The sequence below is a fragment of the Loa loa genome, assembly GCF_000183805.2.
Source record: "Loa loa unplaced genomic scaffold supercont3.52, whole genome shotgun sequence".
Classification (NCBI taxonomy): Eukaryota; Metazoa; Nematoda; class Chromadorea; order Rhabditida; family Onchocercidae; genus Loa; species Loa loa.
In genome coordinates this window covers 219013-240944 of record NW_018108232.1, presented here as the reverse complement: position 1 = coordinate 240944, position 21932 = coordinate 219013, and the positions used below count along the sequence as shown (strand labels likewise).

Genomic DNA, 21932 nt, shown 5'->3' with positions numbered 1-21932 from the left:
TCTCATCAATATAATATAATCAGTACTCTGAAAGTCTCGAATCTCTCCTTGATCTTAGCAAACAAATCGCCTAATCTCTTTCTATTTGAAACTTTCAATAAGATAACCCGCTCTGTTTCAGTAAGGTAACGTATGAAACTGACCGTAGTATATTATTCCTATGGAATGATGAAGTGACTGACCACATGTACTTTTGGTCGAAAGAGTCGTATTACTAAAAAAAAAAAAAACAAGATACGTTTTAAATTTCAAGAGATGTAACTATTTCATCATATTTCGTTGTCGATAAAAATAAAAATGAAACAGAAAAGAATATAAAAGTGAATGAAAAAAAGAAGAAAGAATAACAGTGTTGTCTAGCAATACATTACTTCCTATCAATTAAACAATATTCAGTAGTTTGTCTAGTACCATTTGAAATGTATCAGTGATTTATTAGGAGAATTCAATTATAATTTTATTAGTGATGGATTGGAAAAGTAAACAACAATACTTATCACTTGATCTGTTATTCAAATCAAAACTGATAGTTTAAATTTCAAATATAATAAGCATGTTTGTGGTTGAAACATACATAATTTGTCACTTTGCTTTTGTTTGATTGTTCGAATGTTAAAACGAAAAGTTGTTAAATATTATCAAATCTAACAAATCAAATGCGTTTCTATTTCAGGATGAATCAATCATTGCTAAATGCACATAAATTGTTTCACATCTAAGCATTCAAGTTTGCAACCAACGAATCGACCTTCATTCAACCAACTTCAACTTCAATTTTTTGAGGTAGCTAATCCTTTTTCATATATTTTTTTAGTTTATCTTTTCGAAAAACTTTCATTTGTCAATTTCTTTTTTAATTTTCACATTTGAAAATATTATTTTTAGGAGTGATGAAAGGTATGAATTAATACCATCAAAGGCTTTCATACGGTACATCTTCAAATCAACCATGTTACAAAATTCCAATTCTGACGTTTAGGGCAATTAAATAAAGGTCATCAATATGTCCACGTAATGAACGTTATTTTACACCCTAATTTAAATAATATATAAGTTCAGGGAAATGTTTGAAGTTACTTTTGACTGAACATTGAAATGACTTTTGCGAAAAGTTTTCATTGTAAAATACTATTTATTAAAATGACTGCCATTTTCGAAATTCTTTTGTTAATTTTTGTCATACTTTTTATTTCACTTTATTAAGTAGGTTGTTCATTCGTGCTTTTCTTTTCTTTTTAACGACTCCTTTTTATATTTTCTTTGTGACGAAAAAGTTTCATCAGTAATTTTGAAATTATGCAAATTCTTTTGGCCCATAACATCACAATATCTGGATGTTTTCTCCATCAATAAATAACTAATGCTATTAGCAAAAATTCAAAAACATTAAACACCATCATACCATAACATGTAACAAGTGAAATAATTTTTCAGTCTTAACTAATTAGCAATGGCAATGTTTGTGCGGACCGAATCACGGCGTCAAGCATGTCTTCCTTCATCATTACTAATGGATGTTAACGATGAAACGTTGATTAGCCGATATGATAATGCTTGGTCAGCTTTTGAGACGAATGTTTCAGTAATCCATTGTACTTTAAATCGGAATATTTCACGAGAACAGCATATAATATTATTACAATGACATTGTTTACCAAGTGCAATCAATATATCATCGATGATCATATCACATATCATTTGATAACATCCATTCCATCATTCATCACTTCTGAGATTCATTATTATCTTAAACCTTTCAGAGTTGCTCCTCTCATTAGAAGTATTGAAACGTAAATGTCTTTTGCTCATTGAAACCATTTATTCTTTGATACATTTGCTATCCTGAAAGTAAAGCATCCACATTTTCCAAACAGAACACACATTATTAGGCTTATTACTTTTTCTTCTGGACAGAAAAAAAAAATTTACTTTTGATAAAAGGTTTACCAAGAGTAAATTTAGTTTGAAAAATATACTCAATGGAAAAAATGCTACTATAATTGTTATTGGTTTTTCTTTTTTCAATTGCTATTTGAAAGTGTAAACTTTAACAATCGAAATGTTGAATAATTTCCCTCGTTAGACAAATCTTTCAGGAATTTCCACTCCGCCGAAAATTCCTCTCCGAAGACAATAACATGAAAGAAAAAAAAAAATCTGTTTGTCGGAAAAGTACAATCGTTCGAAAGCATAATGAATGTTCCAATTAGTTTCCTGAAATTACATAATAGCGCATCACTACACATAAATATTCGCACATTTGCTCATATACCTGTTGTTGCTTTTCATCGCTAACTGTTTCATCTTTTAGTTCATTCTCAAATTACAAAACAAAAGTGTTATTTCGAAAAATGATTGTTTTTTTTCTTCTAAAATGATTGCTTTTCCCATTTGCTTATTTTCCACTTTGACAGTAAATAATCTTAATTTGAAGAAAATCGGCGAATTGAAAATTCCTCTAAATTGATTACCATCACCTTTTATCATCTCTTTATCAATTAGTATCACAAAGGTTGTGAGGTCTATTGAAACTGAATTACTAAGCAATATAGAAATATCGAAATATTCACACACACACATGCACACACATACACATACACAAACACACACACCTACACACATCCATGCCAACATATTTGTATCGTCAATTTGGCTGCTCTAATCACTGGAAAAATTGTTTTAAAAATGAATTTCATTTAAATTGGAATTGATCAAGAAATATAGGACATATGTTGAAGCTTTAAGATAAGTTTGAAAATCTTTTAAACTATTATCTTTCAACAATTATCATTGTTATCATCATACACTAATACATCATCATGTTTCCTGGTCTTTCAATCAATTATCCTTCTTATCGATTTGCATTCTATGTGTATTTGAAGGTTTTGCAAATTTTTAACTTTTATATTTTTAATCTTAAATATTTCTTTCGTAATGATAAACTTTTTTGACATTCATAAAATTCATTTTCGAAAATTTTTGATATTTGAATTCTTTCATAACTCAAATTCTCTAAAATGTTTACAGTTCTTCCTAAAATTAAAGATGGAAATGATTTGTACAATCTTATTATTAGTTTTATTTGGTGATTGTATACTAAAACAAATCATCTATAATACAATAATAATATCTCAAAATCATTTTAAATGCGATTAATATTGCAGGCGTTTATCGCGTTTTTCGCATTCATCATCAGATATATCACGACACTCTCAATCGGGTAATTTTGATGATACTGGAAATAATTTTGTGGAAACAAATGATCAGGTCAGATGATGTTTTTGATGATTAATTAAATATATTGATTGAATGGAGAAACATCTGATTTGTTTATGGCATATCACTAGTAAATATTTCAAGAAGAATATGCACATTATAAATAGAATCCCTTTATCAGAAAAGATAAGGATATCAGTGATTGATCACTTCACACTTTATTCTGTTATTTTCAACACCGCTAGGCCACATAAATATTTTAGAATCTGTCCATCTGTCCAAAGCTGAAACGGAAAGTTCATAGCCATTACTTCAGGGTTAGGTTGTTTTCTTTTTTTAAGTTTAGGTTTTTCACTTGATGGAGCTTGATAAACTTCATGCTGTGAAAAAATTTCCACAATGTGAAAGAAAACGGCTAGAAAAAATCAGGGAGAGAAACAGAGAAGATTTCGGCGAAGAACTAATAACAATGGGTGTTTTTAGCAGAATCAGAAATAGAATTGCCTGATTAAAAAAATCTTACATTTCGAATATAAGACAATGAGCTAATATTGAGTATTTTTGAAATATACAATAGACGGCAGGAAATCAAATGATCCGGAAATAATTAAAAACAACCGGAAATATCTGACAGAGATCCCATATGAAACCAAACACAAATATTTTCTATTTTTGGAAAATAATTTGTTTCTGTTAAAAAAAAAACGATGACACAGTCAACTATCAGTGATGAAATGATTTGTATGTATAATAGTGTACATAAGTTTTCCGAAAGTATAAATGATGGAATTCGGAAAAGTCTGCGTAAGTTCTAGAAATCGAAAACCGGAAAAATGCTGTTCTTTCAGCTATTTTAGAATGAGCTATTTAGTCTTTTCAAAATAGCTAAATAAAAGTGACAGTGTTTATTATGAGGGATATTTAACACTTATTTATTCAAAATTTGTTAAAATTAAGCTGATTGATATATTGCAATATCAAGAATGATAGATGATATTTTTGTTGGTCGTTTCTTTAAACAAACTTTTAAATAAATCAAAAGTTTCTTTAAAACCAAAGAGAAATCAACTCAATTATGATTTTTTTTCAGATTTTAAAACTGAAATTTCATCTTTCTCTGGAATTCGAGTTTCCTGGTTTAATTTAAAAATAGTTATTAATACTGAAATATACAACTGTGATTACTACGTTACGTACCGTGACAGTCTTCGATAATTAAACATAAAATTGGCTTGAATAAGCAGAGTTACCGGATTATCCAGAAATGTAGCCAGATAACTTTCCACACATGGTTGATTTTTGCTGAATATTATGTTTCATTTGTATTCCATCGTTCCATTTATCTGCAACTAACATTTGAAATCACTTTCGAATTATCTAAGATGAGAGCAGCATTACTACAAAGCTGAAAAATAGCCGCGTTGATTGTCTGTTCATAATCTCTTACTAATTAACTTGATATTAATTGATCTGGAGCTTTTCCACCTCTTACGATAATCTCTTGCCTCAGAAAGTCTTCATTTTGACATTTCTTTTTTGAACCAAGTTTTTATTCGTTGCAAGGTTTTCATTTTTCCAGTTTGCTATTGCACCAAAAATGCTGTCTTTTATCAGATCTTTCACATTTTATATTATAATTTGAAAATAAGAAGGTTGAAAGAAAGGTGACAATTGTCCACTGATCACATTAAGTTGGCTGAAAACAGATAACCTTTAACCTAATGATTTGGTGTCATAAATTTCAAAAGTAGTGCTGTATAAACGTTGACGTTGAACTAATTTCTTCAAAAGTGTTATTAGAAATTTATCCAACGTTGATTAAACTGTCTCATTATTCAATCATTTCTCACAAAATTTTCGAATGATCCAAAAAAAAAAGTGATTTCATCAAATTGTACTCTCAACAATTTCCATTTACCAACTCAGCTAATTTAACGCCCAAAATCGTCCAGGATCGAAATGGAAGAAATTGTATGTCAATATAGGTTTTCAGGTTTTCAATCGAACAGGTGACGAGAAGATACATCAACAAAAGCAGAAGCCAAAAGATTTTCTTGGACAGGTTATTATTTTAAGTCTTAATCGTAATTAGTGATAGTGTGATTAGAATGTACAATGATTCAAACTTTGGTCATTTAATTTAAAATAAGCAAAAGTTGAAATTCTGATGGTTTAACAGTTTTTGAAGATGTCGAAAATGTTGCATTTTGGAAGTGTCGTTTCATGCCTTCACAAAATATTGCTTTTTTCTTACTATATTAGCTCTAAATTTGATTGAAATTGAAGAAGTTCTTTTCAGGGGTTTTTTTTATCAATAAAGACATTCAAAAATAATTTTTGTTGCATTTTGTCATTATAAGAAACATTTTATGCTTCATAAAACTACACTTATATACGTATTTTTGAGTCAGCGGATTATTTGGTATCAAAGAGAAGGAAGTATCTTTTTTTCGACTTTCCGTATACTACCATATTTCTGTCAAAAAGAAAAAAACATTTTCAGGCGAAATTTTATTACGACAAATATAAATTACGACATGTAGCACCATTTTTTTTATTGGTAATATATTCATTATTGGGTGCAACATTGTTCTGTTGGGTGGAACAGGCGCATGAACAGGAACTTATCAGGTTCGTTTTTTGGATGACCAATAATTTTTATAACTTTTCAAACAATTTTTAGGCTTATTTTTGAGTGGTAATTTTCAATTATTTTAGTGATAAGAAAAGACTTCTCAATGTGAAATTATTTTGAAACATCAATTAAATGTTAAAAAGCGCATGAGTTTTGTATGAATGCTTTTAGAAAAAAGGAAATATGACTTAAATATTATTAATTATTGTAACACTAAATGTTAGTCTTGCAAAAATTCAACAATATTCGAAATCTTGAACTTGCAGAAAAGAAAAAATTATACTGGATGGCTTGAGGAATCATACATTTCAACAGTTAAGACGAGTTTTCCGGAACAAAAATTCGAATGCATATGCAAATCTGGTTAATTCGAAGTAATCAGTTTCATTTTTACTGATTTAACTTTATTCTTTCAATATTTTTTATACCCTCTTCTTGAAGTTATTGAAATTTTTTGTGATGTTTAAATAATATAAAGTATTACTTTGTTGCATGGAACTGAAATCCAAAATAAAACAAACTGCTGTGAGAGCATAATACTATCATGTCATAGGATCATAAATCATTTTTATACCGATGCAATGAAAACTTACATTATAATAAACATTTTTCTTTTTTTCTTCAGAAAAATATTATTGTGGTATGAAAGTCAATTAACAAAATTAAAAATGCCTGAAGGCTTAGAATGGGATATGTGGGGAGCTCTCTTCTATGTTGGCACTATTTTTACCACTATCGGTTAGTCGAACATTACTGTATCAGTAATTAGTAATTCATTCAACTCTTCTAAAATGATTCATATGGGCTTCATTACTTTCCACATTCCAGGTTACGGTAATATAGCTCCACGAACATCAGGCGGTAAAGCATTAAGTATTGTTTATGCAATTTTTGGTATACCTCTTGTATTGGCTATACTAAGTCAATTTGGTAAAACGCTCACCACTTTTGTAAGCAATATTTGGATGAGGTAATATCGCTCAAAATGTTTGATATAATCATTAATTAAACATTTGATTAATTTTTACATTCACTAATGTTAACCTGGTCTACAAGGGATTTCACTTCGTTTTATCTTAGAAATCCTTTGCTAGGACAAAAATCATAAATGTTTCATCCAACATTCTCTAAAAAGTGCAAATGACAGTTAATATCAATTTAGAAGCAGGAATAGAATATTTATCTAAATGACATGTTAAAAAGGAAAGATGAGATAGTTATTTGATATTTTTATGATATTAACATCACATTTAGGAAGAAGTAAAATATGATTTTAAAAACTAGCTACTTTTGTTTTCCTGCTTTTGCTAATTGAGCAACCGATTTAAATTTTGATTTTACAAGTTTGTTTCTTACAAATTCATATAAACTACTATAATCAACTAGGTTTTTAACAGAACAATTTACGGTTGAAAAAGATTTTCATCCATCCGGAAATCATTTGCTTTTTTTTTTACTGCAAGGTTATAATTCTTTTATAATTAAATTTTATGATGAGGTAATAAAAAAGAAAAGAGGAAATGATTTCTAAATGAAAATTTCGAAGACTTTACAGAAAGTTTCTAACTTGCAAGACACTTGTCATTTGCCGTTTGTTTTGCAACAAAGGGATCGGCAATTTCAGAAGCAAAAGTTTTTTTTGCTGATTGTGAAATTAGATTGAATTGCATGGGGATAATTAATGAAAAATTCTTTAAGAAATTTCATTTTAAAGTAATTTCAAGGTAAAATTTGCGGGAGCTAATTGATATTAAATTGCTCAATTTTCATTGAATAACGTTCTGATTCAATTATACTGAATAGAGCTTTGGTATAAACCGAAGAAGTAACACTTGCTTACCGAGAAATCTCATTTATTAGGTACCGAGAATGTATCAAAGGTTATACAAGAGAGCAACGCATTGCAATAGCGATACAACGACAAAAATTGCGAGCTAAAAGGTTGAAGTATATACGGTAAGTGCTTTAGATATAGCACAAAGACAACTTTAATTTTCTGCTAAGTCTAAGCTTATGCCTGAAATTTTGATTTCATAATTAGTAGGCTAGCATGGTATCCTTCTGGCTAATTAGTAATAAAATTATGTTTCGAATAAACTTATTGTAATGATTTTAAAAAGTATTGATCGAAGAATTTTCACAGAGGAATGTTGGATGTTGAGGAAGGCAATGTGGAGTCGAATCACCGACTACTAAATAATCCACCCTCAGAAACAATCGAAGCAGTAGATGAGGAAGTTGAGAGCAGGTTTGAGTAGCATGATACTTCACATTACTTCAGAATTAATTATTATGCAATGGAAATCCTCAAATACTTTTGTACGAAGGTTTTGATTTGACTTTTGCTGAAATTATAAAAAATTAACTATGGAAATCTTGTTCAATTTAGTAGTATTACTATAAGTAAAATTGAAGATTTTTCGATGATCTCATTCAATCTGTTTTGATTAAATTATCGGTTACCATTGGTATTAGTTAGACCTATTTTCTATATCAATTCTTGTCTCTCACCCTACTCGCCATACCTTTCGCTAGTTCGCTCATTTCAGGACAATACCAGTTTGGCTTGCATTATTTATTTGCATTGGTTGGATATGTATTTGTGCAGGTCTATTTTGTCTCTGGGAAACACGCTGGTCCTATTTCACTTCTCTTTATTTTTTCTTCATTTCACTGTCAACCATTGGCCTCGGTTAGATCATTTCCCACAACAATTAATGATTTCCTCATTGCTCATCTTGTTTTCCACACTTTTTAATAACCTTATTTTTTACTATGTATACTTCAGTCATTCGTAAAGTTTGATAAAAATTAAAATGATTCATAATACTGCGTGCGTCAGGTGATGTAGTGCCAGATCATCCGCACATGTTGATATTGATGTTTTGGTTGGTAATTATTGGCCTTTCGATTGTTTCAATGCTTCTCGGTGTAATACAAATTAAATTTGAAGAATGGCTCTATCATTTGATGATTCGAATGCAGGTAATAATAATAATAATTTATTAAAATATTTCATTGATTAAAAAAAAACACATCCTTATCACTGCAGCATCAAACGACACTCGTTTTTTACCATCTAAACTCTTCATTTCTTCGTCCAGAATGATAAGGTTTTATAGTTAAAATTTCGAAGTTTCACAGTTAAAATTTAAAACGTTATAGTTATGATTTTAAAAACATAAACTTTATATTCAATATTTTATGGAATAGTTTAAAAAATTACTTCGTTTGCAACTAAGATTGGCACTTTCCAGAAGGAGTATCAGCGTGCTTTAGCATGCGGAGATCCGGTGAAGCGCAATGAAATCCTACAGCGCTTGCTGGCAAATGAACCATGGTATCTCCGGAATGTGGCACCGCATTTGCTTAGTGAGAAACAAACTGCTGAGCTTGACAAACAGGTGTTAATTTCCCTTTTAATTTTCAAAAATTAGAAATTACTTGATGAAAAAAAGATGTGACATAAGCATGGAATTTTTTTTCGAACTTGTAGTTCAGTTTTAAACTAATTGAATAAATTTTAATAAAACATGCGCAAACTTAGAAAGATAACATGATAATATTGTTGAATTGAAACTAAAGATTTGCAATAAAATCTTGGAAATTTCATTCGACAACAAACGCATCTTTTAACAAATAGTAGGGTGAGAATTTCATGATGAAATTCTAAGCATCCAATAACCTAACTAATTACTCAATAGTAATAAGCTACAATTACAGGCTGAAACTTACGAACGATCAGTAAGAACGTTAAATAATAAAAATATTCAAACTGAAGATGAATTTTTCAAAAAATCCTCGTTGTTTGAGTCGACTGTGAAGTTTCAAGTTTGTCCTATTATATCAGTTTTGAATTATTGTCTATTATCTTTTGATTTATTCCATTATTCCAATTAAATATCACAGACAATGATAATGAAATTGTTTCAGGATATGGGTACAACTATTAGTCCTGCAACAGAAGTTTACTTGCAAAAGAAAGAAGTAAATCCTCAGCGGATGAAAAATACTGGGGATGTTGGGTAATCTTTTATTAGTGTATCTAATTAAAACAATTACAAGACGATTTTAAATTTTGCTTCCAAAAAACTTGCTTTTAACTCAATTCCTACAATTTTTCTTGACTCCAAAAATGCTCACTTTTCTGGTTTTGCGGGTACTGTACTGCTTCCAACTGCGAAACGTTGAAATTAAGAATACCGCAAAGAACTCTGTAATTTTTGAAAATATCTGAATTTACTAGAATCATCGATCTGCGCTTTATTAACCAAGTTTTTCGACTGATAAGCATTAATGCTTAGACTTCTTGCGTAGTGCGCTTTACAGAATGAAGGATTCGATAATGTCTTCAGCGCTTACCTCAAATGTGCTAACTTCCCTACCAAACGCTGACGGTGATGCGAATTCAGTATCTGAAGTCACATCACTTCCAATGGATCTCACAAAGTAATTTCAAAACTCATCTACAATAAATAAATTGATTGTTTATTATTATTTTTTCTTAAAATTGCATAATTTATGTCACCAATAGATCTTGATTGTCGAAATTCTTTTTCTTGCAAGAGAATTTGATAAAATTAAACATTTTCGATAAAATTTCAGCTCAGAAGGCGTTGATCGTAGTATTCAGGCACGGGTATCATTGGTTGATGAGGAACAGCAGATCGAACTCTGTGTTCTGAATGGTTGCGCTGTACAAACAGATATTGCACAATTTCAAGTAGATGAAATTATGCTTAAATTACATGACTTACAAGTAGGACATCACTTTCATGTGCAATTGTTCGATTTGATTTTTAAATTTGTGGGGATTCTCAACTGTCGTTGTGACTTTGAAAAAAACTTTTGAACTATTGATTTTTAGGAATTATGATTTTTGAATATTTTAGGCCAGAAGTCGTCCGAAATTAATGGATCGCAGCATGGAAACGTCTTTAGATGATGTTTCTGTTAATATTAAAATGACACAAAAGGGAGATATTGATAATGAAAATTCGAATCAATTAATTAAGGGCACTGAACATAACAGGACAGCTGTACAGTTTGTAAGTTATTGAAGCGTTTTTGAAAATATCAGAAATCTGAGGTAAAAAAAACCTTCAAGCTAAAATTGTTACTTTTCTATAGGATGTTTCAACAGAAACCGAAACATTTTTCCCGGAAATGGTGGAACAAGGTGCGGTGACAGAGGAAGGAGCCAGTCAAGTATTTCATCGATCCATGGAAACAGATGCATGGATGCCGCAGATACAGGCACCCGAATGCAGTCGGGCTGTACAGACAGCGTTTGATGATGACGATGAAGTAAGGTTCTAGCGTAAAATTTGAAAATTTTGAACCAGGATTGAAAATTAATTTTATGCCATGAACTTGATACTTGTTGAAAATCACTGTATATCGAAATTAAGGATCGTCGAACATCCGAGTTATCAGCGAGAAGAAAAAATATGATGAGGAAGATTGGTTTCAGACATTCAATTTTGGTCGAAAACAGGTCGTTATCAGTATTTATTGCTCATCAAATAGATAAGCAAATATATATATATATATATATATATATATAAATTGATTTCTGAGGGTTTCACTAAGTATGATTGTAACAACTACGTGCTTATCAATGTAATGTATCTTCTGTTCTTCATGGTACTTATGATGATCGGATCATCCTATTTCATTTAAGTTATGACATGTTGCTGAAAATCAATTACTTTTCTTCATTTTTATGCTTTTCATTTTTAATTGCTTTTCTTCATTAATTGCAGTACGCAATGTTCATTCGATACCAAAGATATGTGCGATACGTATGTCCAAACGATGCTTGATATGAATAATTTTAATCCCGATAATTTGGTTGAGAAAGAATTTAATGCGTCAAAAACACCGTTTTGTGGAAGAATGAATGATTTAAGCGAATCTGTGCCGAAGTGGGTAAGGTCAAGGAAACAGGTATTTGTTTCAATATTGCCGTAGTATTTAAATTTAAGTCTATAATTATGTTCTTTTAACAGTTTGATATTCCTTGATAATTCCAAACTCATTAAAATCAATTGTTGAATATTATCACAACAAATTTAATCGTTAACATCACCGCATTTGTTGAATAATATCCTGTTTCTCTCACATCCAATTATAGGATCTCATAATTCAAACCGATGATTCATACTTAAAAATAGCTCGACGATTGGATCAAATTCGAACAAACCGAACTGAAAGTTTGCATATTTGTATGGCGAGACCATTGAAGAAAGTGGAACATGAAAGTAATAGGTATGCAAATAGTTCACTTCCAAAGTCACCAACCTAAAAGAAGATTTGAAGAGTTTTGCATCATTCTAATACTGTCCAGATCATTTCGTTTCTTTACATTAATTAAGTAAATCAATAAGTGAATGACAAAAAGTGTGTGAGTATTCTGATAAATTAGGAAATTACATAACCAAGTAAATAAGTAATATATAAATAAGCAAATAAATCCTTTCCATAGGTTAGCGAAATAGAAGAGAAATGAGGAAGGCAATTTGCCATAAAGCATTGTTATTTGCATAGCCAACTTCAGCTCAAAATATCGTATCGAAAATCCTGATAAAAGGCATGCACACTATCGGGAACCATCAAGTAAGAGGAAAAAAGAGCCAACAAGCCAGGTCAATGAAGAAGAAATGCTGTCACCTACAAGGTTTTTTCAGTTCTTTGTTCCGTTTACCGCATCATGCCTCATTTCTTAGATCAATATTCTCTATAATTTAAGCTTGCGGGAGTCTTCATAATTTTCTTTTTTTTTAACCGTAATCCAAAGTTTTGAGCAAATCTTTCAGTGTTCCAGAGATGAGAGAAGCGACAATGTCACAAGATGATCGATCGATGATATTGGATGTTTCCACAGCTAAACATGATGTCAGTTGAGCTTACTGTTTATGAGGACTTTTGTTTTTATAAGGACTTTTGTTTTCATTTTGTCAGACAAAAGAAAGTAAAAAAATAAAAATTCTTATTATTCTGTTGTCACTGCCACATTTCGACAGACGATAGACGTAAGTTTTTTCACAACTGCTATAATTTATCTGATGGAAATTATTGCAACAATTCATCTCTTCTCCATCCTTGTCTCTTTATCTTTCTCCAATCCCTAATCTCGTAATACGAAAATTGTCGCAGTTGTTATACACATCAATTAACCAATATTCATGACTTTTCTGCAACAATATGCATCAGCATAATCGACATCACAATTATTCTTGGAATTCTAACAGACGATCCTAAAATAATTATTTTCTGATGGTTTTCAAGTAAACCAACAACTAAAATAGATCATCTATCTTCTCAACCATTTAATCAACATTGCACATTTGAGAATACATCGTATTTTGCATTTTTCATCACTTCAGTGGTCGATTGTTAGCGTTGGTTAGCAATAATTTTCATCTGATAATCTATGACATATGACACAGAAACTTTCGACGAATAGAGATGTTTATTGTCGGTTAACATAGCTCCTCATATTGACTCGTCCGAATTAGTTGTCAGTGAAAATCATTTCTTTATACAAACCATTATGTTGTCAGAATTATTTGAAATATCCGTAAATTTTCAAAAATCATCAAATCTGACAAAAGTTTTTCATGTCATTCATTGATCACGTGAAAGAATTTTATAGTTTTACTTGTGACATTGTTTGTCAGAATGTTGCACATTAAGAAAAACAAATAATGAATTTTGATTTACCTGTCCTGACAGAATATACAAGTCATCTGTTAATCAGCTGATATTTTGCTGAAATAATTCATAAACATTTTAGTTTCGATTATACAAATCGCGTTCCATCTCACCAGAAATTCAATATCAAAAGCGGTCACAGAAATCATTTCTCATTCGAAAGCAATCATTACCACTTACTGTACAACCTGGTAAAGTGAGTGATTTCATTTGGTACCACGAGAAAGGCATTCATAATCCGGGAACACCAGAAGGCCTTAAGGCATCACAAACGACCATTATTGATATGCGGGAAAAAAACGCTATAAGTGATATCATTTGATAAAGAAAGATAGTGATAAAAATAAACTTAATCGCAATAATTTGGAGAAAATGTTTAACTATCTTATGGACACTAATTTGTAATCCTTGAAAATAAAAATCTGTTATTTACCGTGTATTTTACTAAGCAAATAAAAAACATGTGCAATTAAGATACGTTAATTCATTATCGTTTACATTATATTATAAATGTAAATTATTTGATCTAATAATAATTGGCGTTATTTGCATTTTTTTTAGCAGCAGATAAAGCTCAATTGCTTGTTATTACAATAATTATATAACAATTAAATTGTACCATACGGTCGTTTAGACGACGCATTTTTCGGCAATGACGGTAAACTTTTTAAACAATAGCACAATTAAGTCATAATATTAGTTTGAATGTTTGCAAAAATTTTAAATTTATCCGATATTTTCAAAAATTTAAAATAATTTATCTAACAATAAAACATTCTTTTATAGTTTACAGTTACAAATATTTTATTAAAAGTTGGATAATTGAAAAAGAGTGGAAGCGCTTATATCAACTTTTAACAAAACTTTCAGTCTGAAACTGACATAACACAATGTGATAAACGAAGTATCAATCTATTATCACTAGATGGAGAAAAGATAACAGTTGATATGGATGTTATATCACAATCAAAAACTATCAGAAATATGTTAACAGGTGTGAAATTGCTTCCCATCATTGCATTTTGCAAATTCCAAGCAATAAAATATTCCAATTTTTAACTTTGAAAGATATTTTTGACTATTAACTTTAGATCGAAGATCTAACTAATTACTTATTGTGAAACGATAAAGTCTAAAGATACCGCTTATTTTATATTACAATGAATTATTTCATTTAGATTTTTTATAAAAGTTTTGAAAAAAAAACGAAAGAAACCTGGAATAATAAATTTTTCCCATTCCCTAGAAGTATTATAATTTAGATTTATTGATCGATCAAGTTGATGAATCACAGCCAGCTTTTGATTTACCTGTAGAGTTGCCAGCTAAAACTATTAAAAAGGTTTTTTTTCTTTTCTCACTTCTCTAATTTTCCAAGATTATACTCAGCACTTTCCAAGCTTATTATAAACCATTGAAATCATTATTCATTTAACATTCTATAAAGCAGCTACAAGAAATACTAAGACTGCTAATAGTAACAATGGATGTTCAAACTTAAAAATAAAAAACAATGTCGCTCACGTTGTTTTTGCTAAAAGAAGTATTAAATTCATAATTGTAATCAATTGATAACAAAATTAGAGGCAAACGAATTCATAATTATGATAAATTAGCAATTAGTAGCAATTACAATTACTTATTAATTAGTAGAGACTAATTGTAAGAAATTTCATAAAATGTTAGAATACATATATTATTCAATACGTATATTATTCAATCTCACCCACCAATTTTCTACTACTTGACAAAGTCAGATGGTGATGTTTTTATGGGCCATTAAAGGATAAATGGTGACAAATAAAACCATTCTACACTTATGAATATTGCACAAATCGTATGATATACGGTAATTTAAAGAGTGCTAAAGTGTTTGTTATCCCAGAAAATACCGGAAACGACGAAATGGCATACAGAGACAACTTAGCTAAAAGATTTTCCGGAAATAGAGTTCATCATCAAGTTACGGAAAAACGAAGAAATTCTAATTTAACATTTTATAGAATTTTTCTACTACACATACTCTCACCTTTAACAAACATATTTTACTGACATTTATTCGTTTCAGTAATCAATAAACCTATTTCGTTCTTCCGGATTTTTTCGTTTTTTTTAGGGTTCTTTCGCTTTCAGTTTAAAACATACTAAATTCGCTTTAAATATTAATTTCAAAATTTCATAACAACAAATTTACAAGTTTTCTTTTCTCTCCTCGTGTTTCCCTGAGAAATATTTTGGATTGAATTCCTGCCTTGGGAAATCTAGAGAAGGAATATATCACAAAAGGTTAATCAAATGCTTCTATTCGGTTAAATAAGATTTTAAAAATTTCTGGTGAATTTAAAATTTTGAAGGTTCTGGAATGGTGTACACATCAAGCACATCTCACTGCCGATGCTGAAAAATCAGATGAAGAAAAAACTTGGCGACAAAATTTTCTTACTTTACCTGACAATAAGGAACTTTTTGAACTTGTTCAGGTCAATAAGTCCCAAATATTAGGGGATATCCTTTGATGATAATTTGATGTTTTTCAAAAATTCAAATGATAATTCACAAAATTATCAGTGTATTGCTTAAGGCAGCTAATTATTTGGATGTTAGCGATTTGCTTTCTTGTGGCTGTAAAACAATCGCAAATCATATCAAAGGGAAGACTGTAGAGGAGTTACGAGTTTTCTTCAATATTGAAAACGATTTTACACCTGAAGAGGAAGCTCGTGTAAGGCAGCTATTTCATTAATTTGAAATATCTATAAAATGCTTATCAAATTTTCTCCAAATTTTAATTAAATTTTATGAAATTCTAAGGGCAGTTAAGATCTGATAGTCTCCTTATCAGTATATCAATTCTATCATTAACACCTCCCTTTTATCTGAGGAGAAGAATAATTAATGAAAAAATAAAAGAAACAAAGAAAAAAACATTGAAATATTTTAGAATAATTTTAACAAAAAAATCTTTTAGATTCGAGCAGAAAATGCTTGGTGTGAAATGTGAAAATTAAATGGCTTAAATTTTAGCTAACAATTTAATTGCGATGAATTCAAATATCCTCTTTCTATATCCAGAATAAAATTTCAATAATTTTATTTCAAAAAATTAATTGTACCATGTTGTTTAGAAGATTATATATATGTACTGATATTTAAGATTAAATATGGTAAATAAGCTAACTAACTAAAAGGTATCTAAAATTAAGCGATAGGTTTATTGCCACCAAAGTTTGGCTTATTTGTATTGTCATAAAAAGATTGTAGAAATGATGAGATTGTGTAAAATTTTCAAACATTCATTTTCACTTTTGAAATTATACATAAATTCTCAGCAAACAGATTATTTATTTACAATCGACAAGTATATAAATGATAAGAAATAAAATATTTTGAATTGAAATCACTAAATTTCTTTAATCATTACAGTTATTTTAACAGTTATGAATTCGTCCCTGAAAATTCAAAAAATATTATCAAAAAAAAGAGAGAAATGTCATCGAAATTTAGAAATGTTAAAAAAATGATTTTAAAAGAAAAATTCACCCAAGCGACAATAAGTTGCGTCAAGTTTTTCAATTTGTGGTAACATACGAATCACTTTGCCTCGATAGTTGGTACATTCCGAAAATGGATTCATCTCCAAATAAACCAATTTTAAATTTGGTAATTGAGCTAATTCATCCAAATCCGTTATTTTGTTCAACTAAATTAAATACTAAATAAGAGAATTTCATTGTTGCTAAAATACTTTTGCATAAATTTCGAATGAAATACTTTGCATATTTTATAAAATAATTTAATTATGAATTACAGATCTAATTTTAGTCCCAATTTAAATAATTAATCGTTCATTGAAAATAATAATTTTATAAAAAAATGAGCAAACCTGATTTTTTTTAGCCCAAAAATCAGTAAGTTTTTGAAGATGATGAATATTTGAAATGGAACGAAGACGATTATAATTCAAATCAAGAATTTCCAAATTTGTATTACTTTCCAGACCCACGATATATTCAATACCATTTTGTGATAGATACAACTCTCTAAGTGTTGTTAACTTATCCAAACCCTAAGACAAAAAAAAACGAAAACTCAAATTGAAAATTTAATTTTCAATAAATTATTTAATGATAACCCAAGTATATAATAAGGCAATTACCGTAATTAAGAAAAATGTTGCATATCCGTTACTGATACACTGCATACGGATTAATGGACGAAGGAATGAAATTTCCTGCAGTAACTCTTGCACTGTATTGCAAATTGTTCCAAATTATTGCAATACAGTGCAAGAGTTACTGTAGGAAATGTAACCGGAATAGTGATAACAATAAATAAAAAATTCAAGTTTGTAACCGAAACAGTTATAACAATTCGATTTAAACTTTTCTGTTTTAATTTTCTTAATGTAATTTCTACATATCATTAACGATCGTAGTATTATTAATCGTTACTGGTTGTTTTTGTTCTCACAGAAATATATTTTAGTTTTGGAATATATCAAAATTATGCGCAAAGTAAAATTTAAAATTCGAAATGATTTTAAATTTCAAAGCCTTAAACATTAGTGAGATCTAGTGATAATATTTGAAAAAATGTTAATTAAAACTTAATTTTAACCTTAATTTCTTGGATAGCATTAGCGGGAAGACTGAGCACTTCAATATTTTTTAACATTTCTAAATTTTCAATGTCAACAATTTGATTAGCACCCAGAAATAGTCGTTTAATTTTGAAATTTTGTGAAAGATTTTCGATTTTTTTAATTCGATTATCACCAAGCTCCAAGTATTCCAATTCAGTGAGCTAAAAAAAAAGTTGTTTCAATGAGTAGTCTGCAAATTTATTTTGATAAATTTATTAGTGGCAGATTATTTGTTTCTTCAGGTGATTACTCTACTACAAAAAAAAAAAAAATGGAATATTTCGAACTAGAATTGGAACATTAAGTGAATTGGAATTGGAATACTAAATTGCAGTATAGTTGTGATAAAAAAAAAACATTTTCAAGAGGTTACCTCTTCAAGTCCTTCAATCTTTTGAATTTTGTTGTGGACAAAATAAGCATTTTTGAGTTTTTTCAACGATGACAGATTTTCCAGTACTGTGATACGATTGAATGACAAATCCAGCGATTCCAAATTAACCAGTTCATCCAGATTTTCAATTTTAGTGATCCAAAATTTACTTTTATTATTTATTGATATTTCCCCTTTTTATTAAATGAAGAATTTCAATAAATTATTTGAAACCTGATTATCGTAAAGATCAAGTTCAGTGAGTGTAATAAGCATATGTAAATTTTCAATTTTTTTGATTAAATTCCAACGTAAGCATAAATATTCGATGGAATGCAAGAAGTCAAATCCTTCAATTTTTTTAATTCGATGTCGCGTCAAATCAAGTTCTTTAACATTCTGATCAACCTAAAATTTTGAAATAATAATGTAAAATTCATATTTGAAATTTTTGAAATGACAATGTAAAATTGAAAACTTTGAAGTGACAATGGAAAATTCATTGTTTTGAAATTGAAGTAAAATTTTGAAAAAAATCAAATTATTAACAATACTATCATAAATTTAGCATAGACTTATTTTGAAGTGTTTTAAATGCATTACTATATCAAGCTGTACAACCTAGAAGGACTACTATTTATGTTAGGGGTTTATTCCTATCGCCACATCAACATTTTACTTCAACAGAAACAATATTTGAAGTGATAATGATAAGTGTAAAAATCGTATATGATGCAAAGCTGATAAAATGATAAACGAAAGTAATGCAAAATGTTCGCATTTCTTTTGGCATTTTTTTAGATCAGTCATAATAAATAATTGATATGAAACGGATAAGAAATAGTGATACTTCAAGAAATTCGACATTCTGATCCTCCCTTTGATTGCCTTCTCCAGCTTCTGGAATAATCTCAGACGACATATCAGCACACATTCGCACAAAATGAAACTGTGCAAACAATTGCATTCATGAGAATCGTTCAACTTTTTAAATGTTATAAACTTTCCTAACTTATGCAAAATTTCCCAATTTCCATGTATATATGCAAAATCAATAAGAATTAATTGATATATTTTCGTAATGCTTTTATTGGTTAAAAATTACTTTTTCCTTTAAAAAAAGTTTTGCAAATATCATAAAATAGAATATAATTATTATCCATTAATTTTCGACTTAGATGTTTTGCAATTTATTATTAGTTTAGTTTTGTTTGTATGGATAGATATTTTCTTTTTATTCTATTTCTATTTATTTATTACATACTGTTTATGCTTTTTTATATTCAAAAAACTGGAAAAAATAAAAAAAGAAGCAATATATCTATCTTTTAATCATTTTATTTGTTAAACATATCGGTTTAAGCTGTTTTATTATTACCGGTATGATTTTTTGCTAATTGTTTTTTCGCTAATTGTCATCTTCTTTAAAAGTTTTCCTTTTTTCATTTCGAAAATTTCTTCTTTCCTCTCTCTCCCTCTCTCTCTTTCTCTCCCTATGGCATGTCATAAAAAAATATTCTTATATAACATAAATACATAATTCATGTATAATATGTATATGTATTTCGTCAAAATTTTTTCGTTTAGTTCAATATTTTATACCTTTATAACATTACATCATTTCTACAGTATTCATTTTTCCATGTTTTTCCACAGAACAGTTTGAAATTCTTCCATTATTATAATAGAAAAAGGAATTTGATGAGAATAGCATGAAAGTTACAGATAAAAAAATTTTGCTAAATTTATAAATTACTTAAAAATCGATAAATTTGCTTAAAAAAAACAATCAAACTAGGGTGTAGTTGTTTCGAACATGAAAAATAAACTTTTATTTTCTTTACCATCTCAGTAATAAATAAGAAAAGATATTCTGCTGAAAAAAACTATTGTCGAACTATTAGTCCAGGTAAAATATGAAATTAGACTTGACGTAGGCAAATCTGAAATTAGATTTAGTTCAGGTAAAACCTGAGGTTTAGTCCAGGTGAAATCTGAAATTATTAAGTTTCATAAATATTTTGACACTTGTATCGGAAATATTTGATATATATCTTATCTCGGTCTGCCTTATATCCTCCCGCATTCTTGTACTACCGTAACATAATATCATAACTGTCCACAACAATTCTTGTACTTGTTGGCTTCATTCAATCATTCCTATTCATTTTTCTTTTTCACTTTAAAGATTCATTTTTCTTTTTCACTTTAAAGATTCATTTTTCTTTTTCACTTTAAAGATTCATTCGAAAACTTTTTTTTTCAAATTTAAATATTATATTAAGTAAAATGTATGCCATTTATTAAATGAACAGTCAATTTTTATGCAAAAATGTACAAAAACTCACAGAAATGCTATTTAATTTAATGATATTTTTGTGATCATTCTAATTCTGAATTATTGCTATCTTCCCTTAATCAATAAAAGCTATCGACAACTTATCTCATTCACTAAGATACCGTATCCCAAAATCAGCTATGATATCAGGATATATGAGGGATGGAGTATTAATTAATAGATGAATTAAACAGAATGCTATTACACCTGTCATATGATTTGAATTAAGATTTTAATGGAATTTTTTATCTTTTTTTACTGCTATTAGGAAATACTGTTGCTCGAGAAAAAAGTAAAGACAAGAAGTTTATCAGTTTTGTTACTTTTAGTCATCCATATATGCTGACACTTTTTATTTCAATTGATTAATTGGCTTCGATTGATTTGATGAGCAGCTCAAAGATAAAAAAATATTTCACGAAAATTCAGCATTCATTTAAAATCCCAGGAAGATTTCTTTTAGAAAAATAATTGCAGAAATTTTAAACTACAAATAAGTAGTTCGCATAATCTAAAATTAGCAGAGAAAATAAAAAGCATGCAGTAAATAAAGGGAACAAAAAGATTACTAACTAATTGAAAGAATTTGTGGATAAAATTAAAAAATGCATGCACCGAATAAATAAAATTAATGAAAAAACATGCAACAAGTGGAATTATTTAGAAAAGCATGCAGTAGATAAAGTTAGTATGAAAAGCATGCAGTAGATAAAGTTAATATAAAAAGCATGCGCGCCTAATGCACGTGATTAATTGCAAGTAATGCAAAATGCTATTCACGAATGGAATTAACTGATTTAAAATATTATCTATGAAATACAGATTAATAGAACAAAAAGAGCATGCAATTATTTGAATCAACAAAAGAGCATATAATGTTGAAGCAAAAAAAACAAATTTTTAGATAAATTTGTAAATTGATCAAAAATCAAAAATGAAAAAATCATCAAATGACATTGGGATTGGGACATTTATGCATTCACACTCAATCTGCATATTTTTGCCGTCTTTG

General features: G+C 29.0%; 3 protein-coding genes across 4 annotated transcripts; 2 read left to right on the top strand and 1 right to left on the bottom strand.

Moving 5' to 3' along the window:
• Positions 1–1450: 1450 nt before the first annotated feature.
• LOAG_17245 lies at positions 1451–14000 on the top strand (the record flags this gene model as incomplete). 2 transcript variants are annotated; one of them, XM_020449904.1, is made up of 24 exons in its annotated part: positions 1451–1557; positions 3165–3267; positions 5210–5278; positions 5720–5847; positions 6118–6225; positions 6477–6589; positions 6680–6821; positions 7712–7807; positions 7995–8099; positions 8401–8543; positions 8694–8836; positions 9109–9255; positions 9575–9682; positions 9785–9876; positions 10181–10300; positions 10457–10574; positions 10744–10899; positions 10982–11158; positions 11263–11348; positions 11617–11800; positions 11988–12121; positions 12411–12530; positions 12670–12748; positions 13650–14000. In XM_020449904.1, 24 exons carry the CDS (start codon positions 1451–1453, stop codon positions 13887–13889), a joined length of 3018 nt encoding a protein of 1005 aa, XP_020306513.1. In that variant the 3' UTR covers positions 13890–14000. The 2 variants fall into 2 exon arrangements, with proteins under 2 accessions (XP_020306513.1, XP_020306514.1); XM_020449905.1 differs by lacking the exon at positions 13650–14000 and having other exon boundaries at positions 12670–12812.
• A 219-nt stretch (positions 14001–14219) lies between these two features.
• LOAG_17244 (hypothetical protein) lies at positions 14220–16568 on the top strand (the record flags this gene model as incomplete). Its single annotated transcript, XM_020449903.1, has 6 exons — positions 14220–14225; positions 14438–14561; positions 14830–14909; positions 15922–16047; positions 16149–16289; positions 16536–16568. The coding sequence occupies 6 exons, from the start codon at positions 14220–14222 to the stop codon at positions 16566–16568; spliced, it is 510 nt and encodes a 169-aa protein (XP_020306512.1).
• Positions 16569–17090: 522 nt separating this feature from the next.
• Positions 17091–19516, bottom strand: LOAG_00794 (leucine Rich Repeat family protein; the record flags this gene model as incomplete). Its single annotated transcript, XM_003136334.1, has 5 exons — positions 17091–17267; positions 17451–17633; positions 18185–18370; positions 18817–18990; positions 19433–19516. The coding sequence occupies 5 exons, from the start codon at positions 19514–19516 to the stop codon at positions 17091–17093; spliced, it is 804 nt and encodes a 267-aa protein (XP_003136382.1).
• Positions 19517–21932: the final 2416 nt, after the last annotated feature.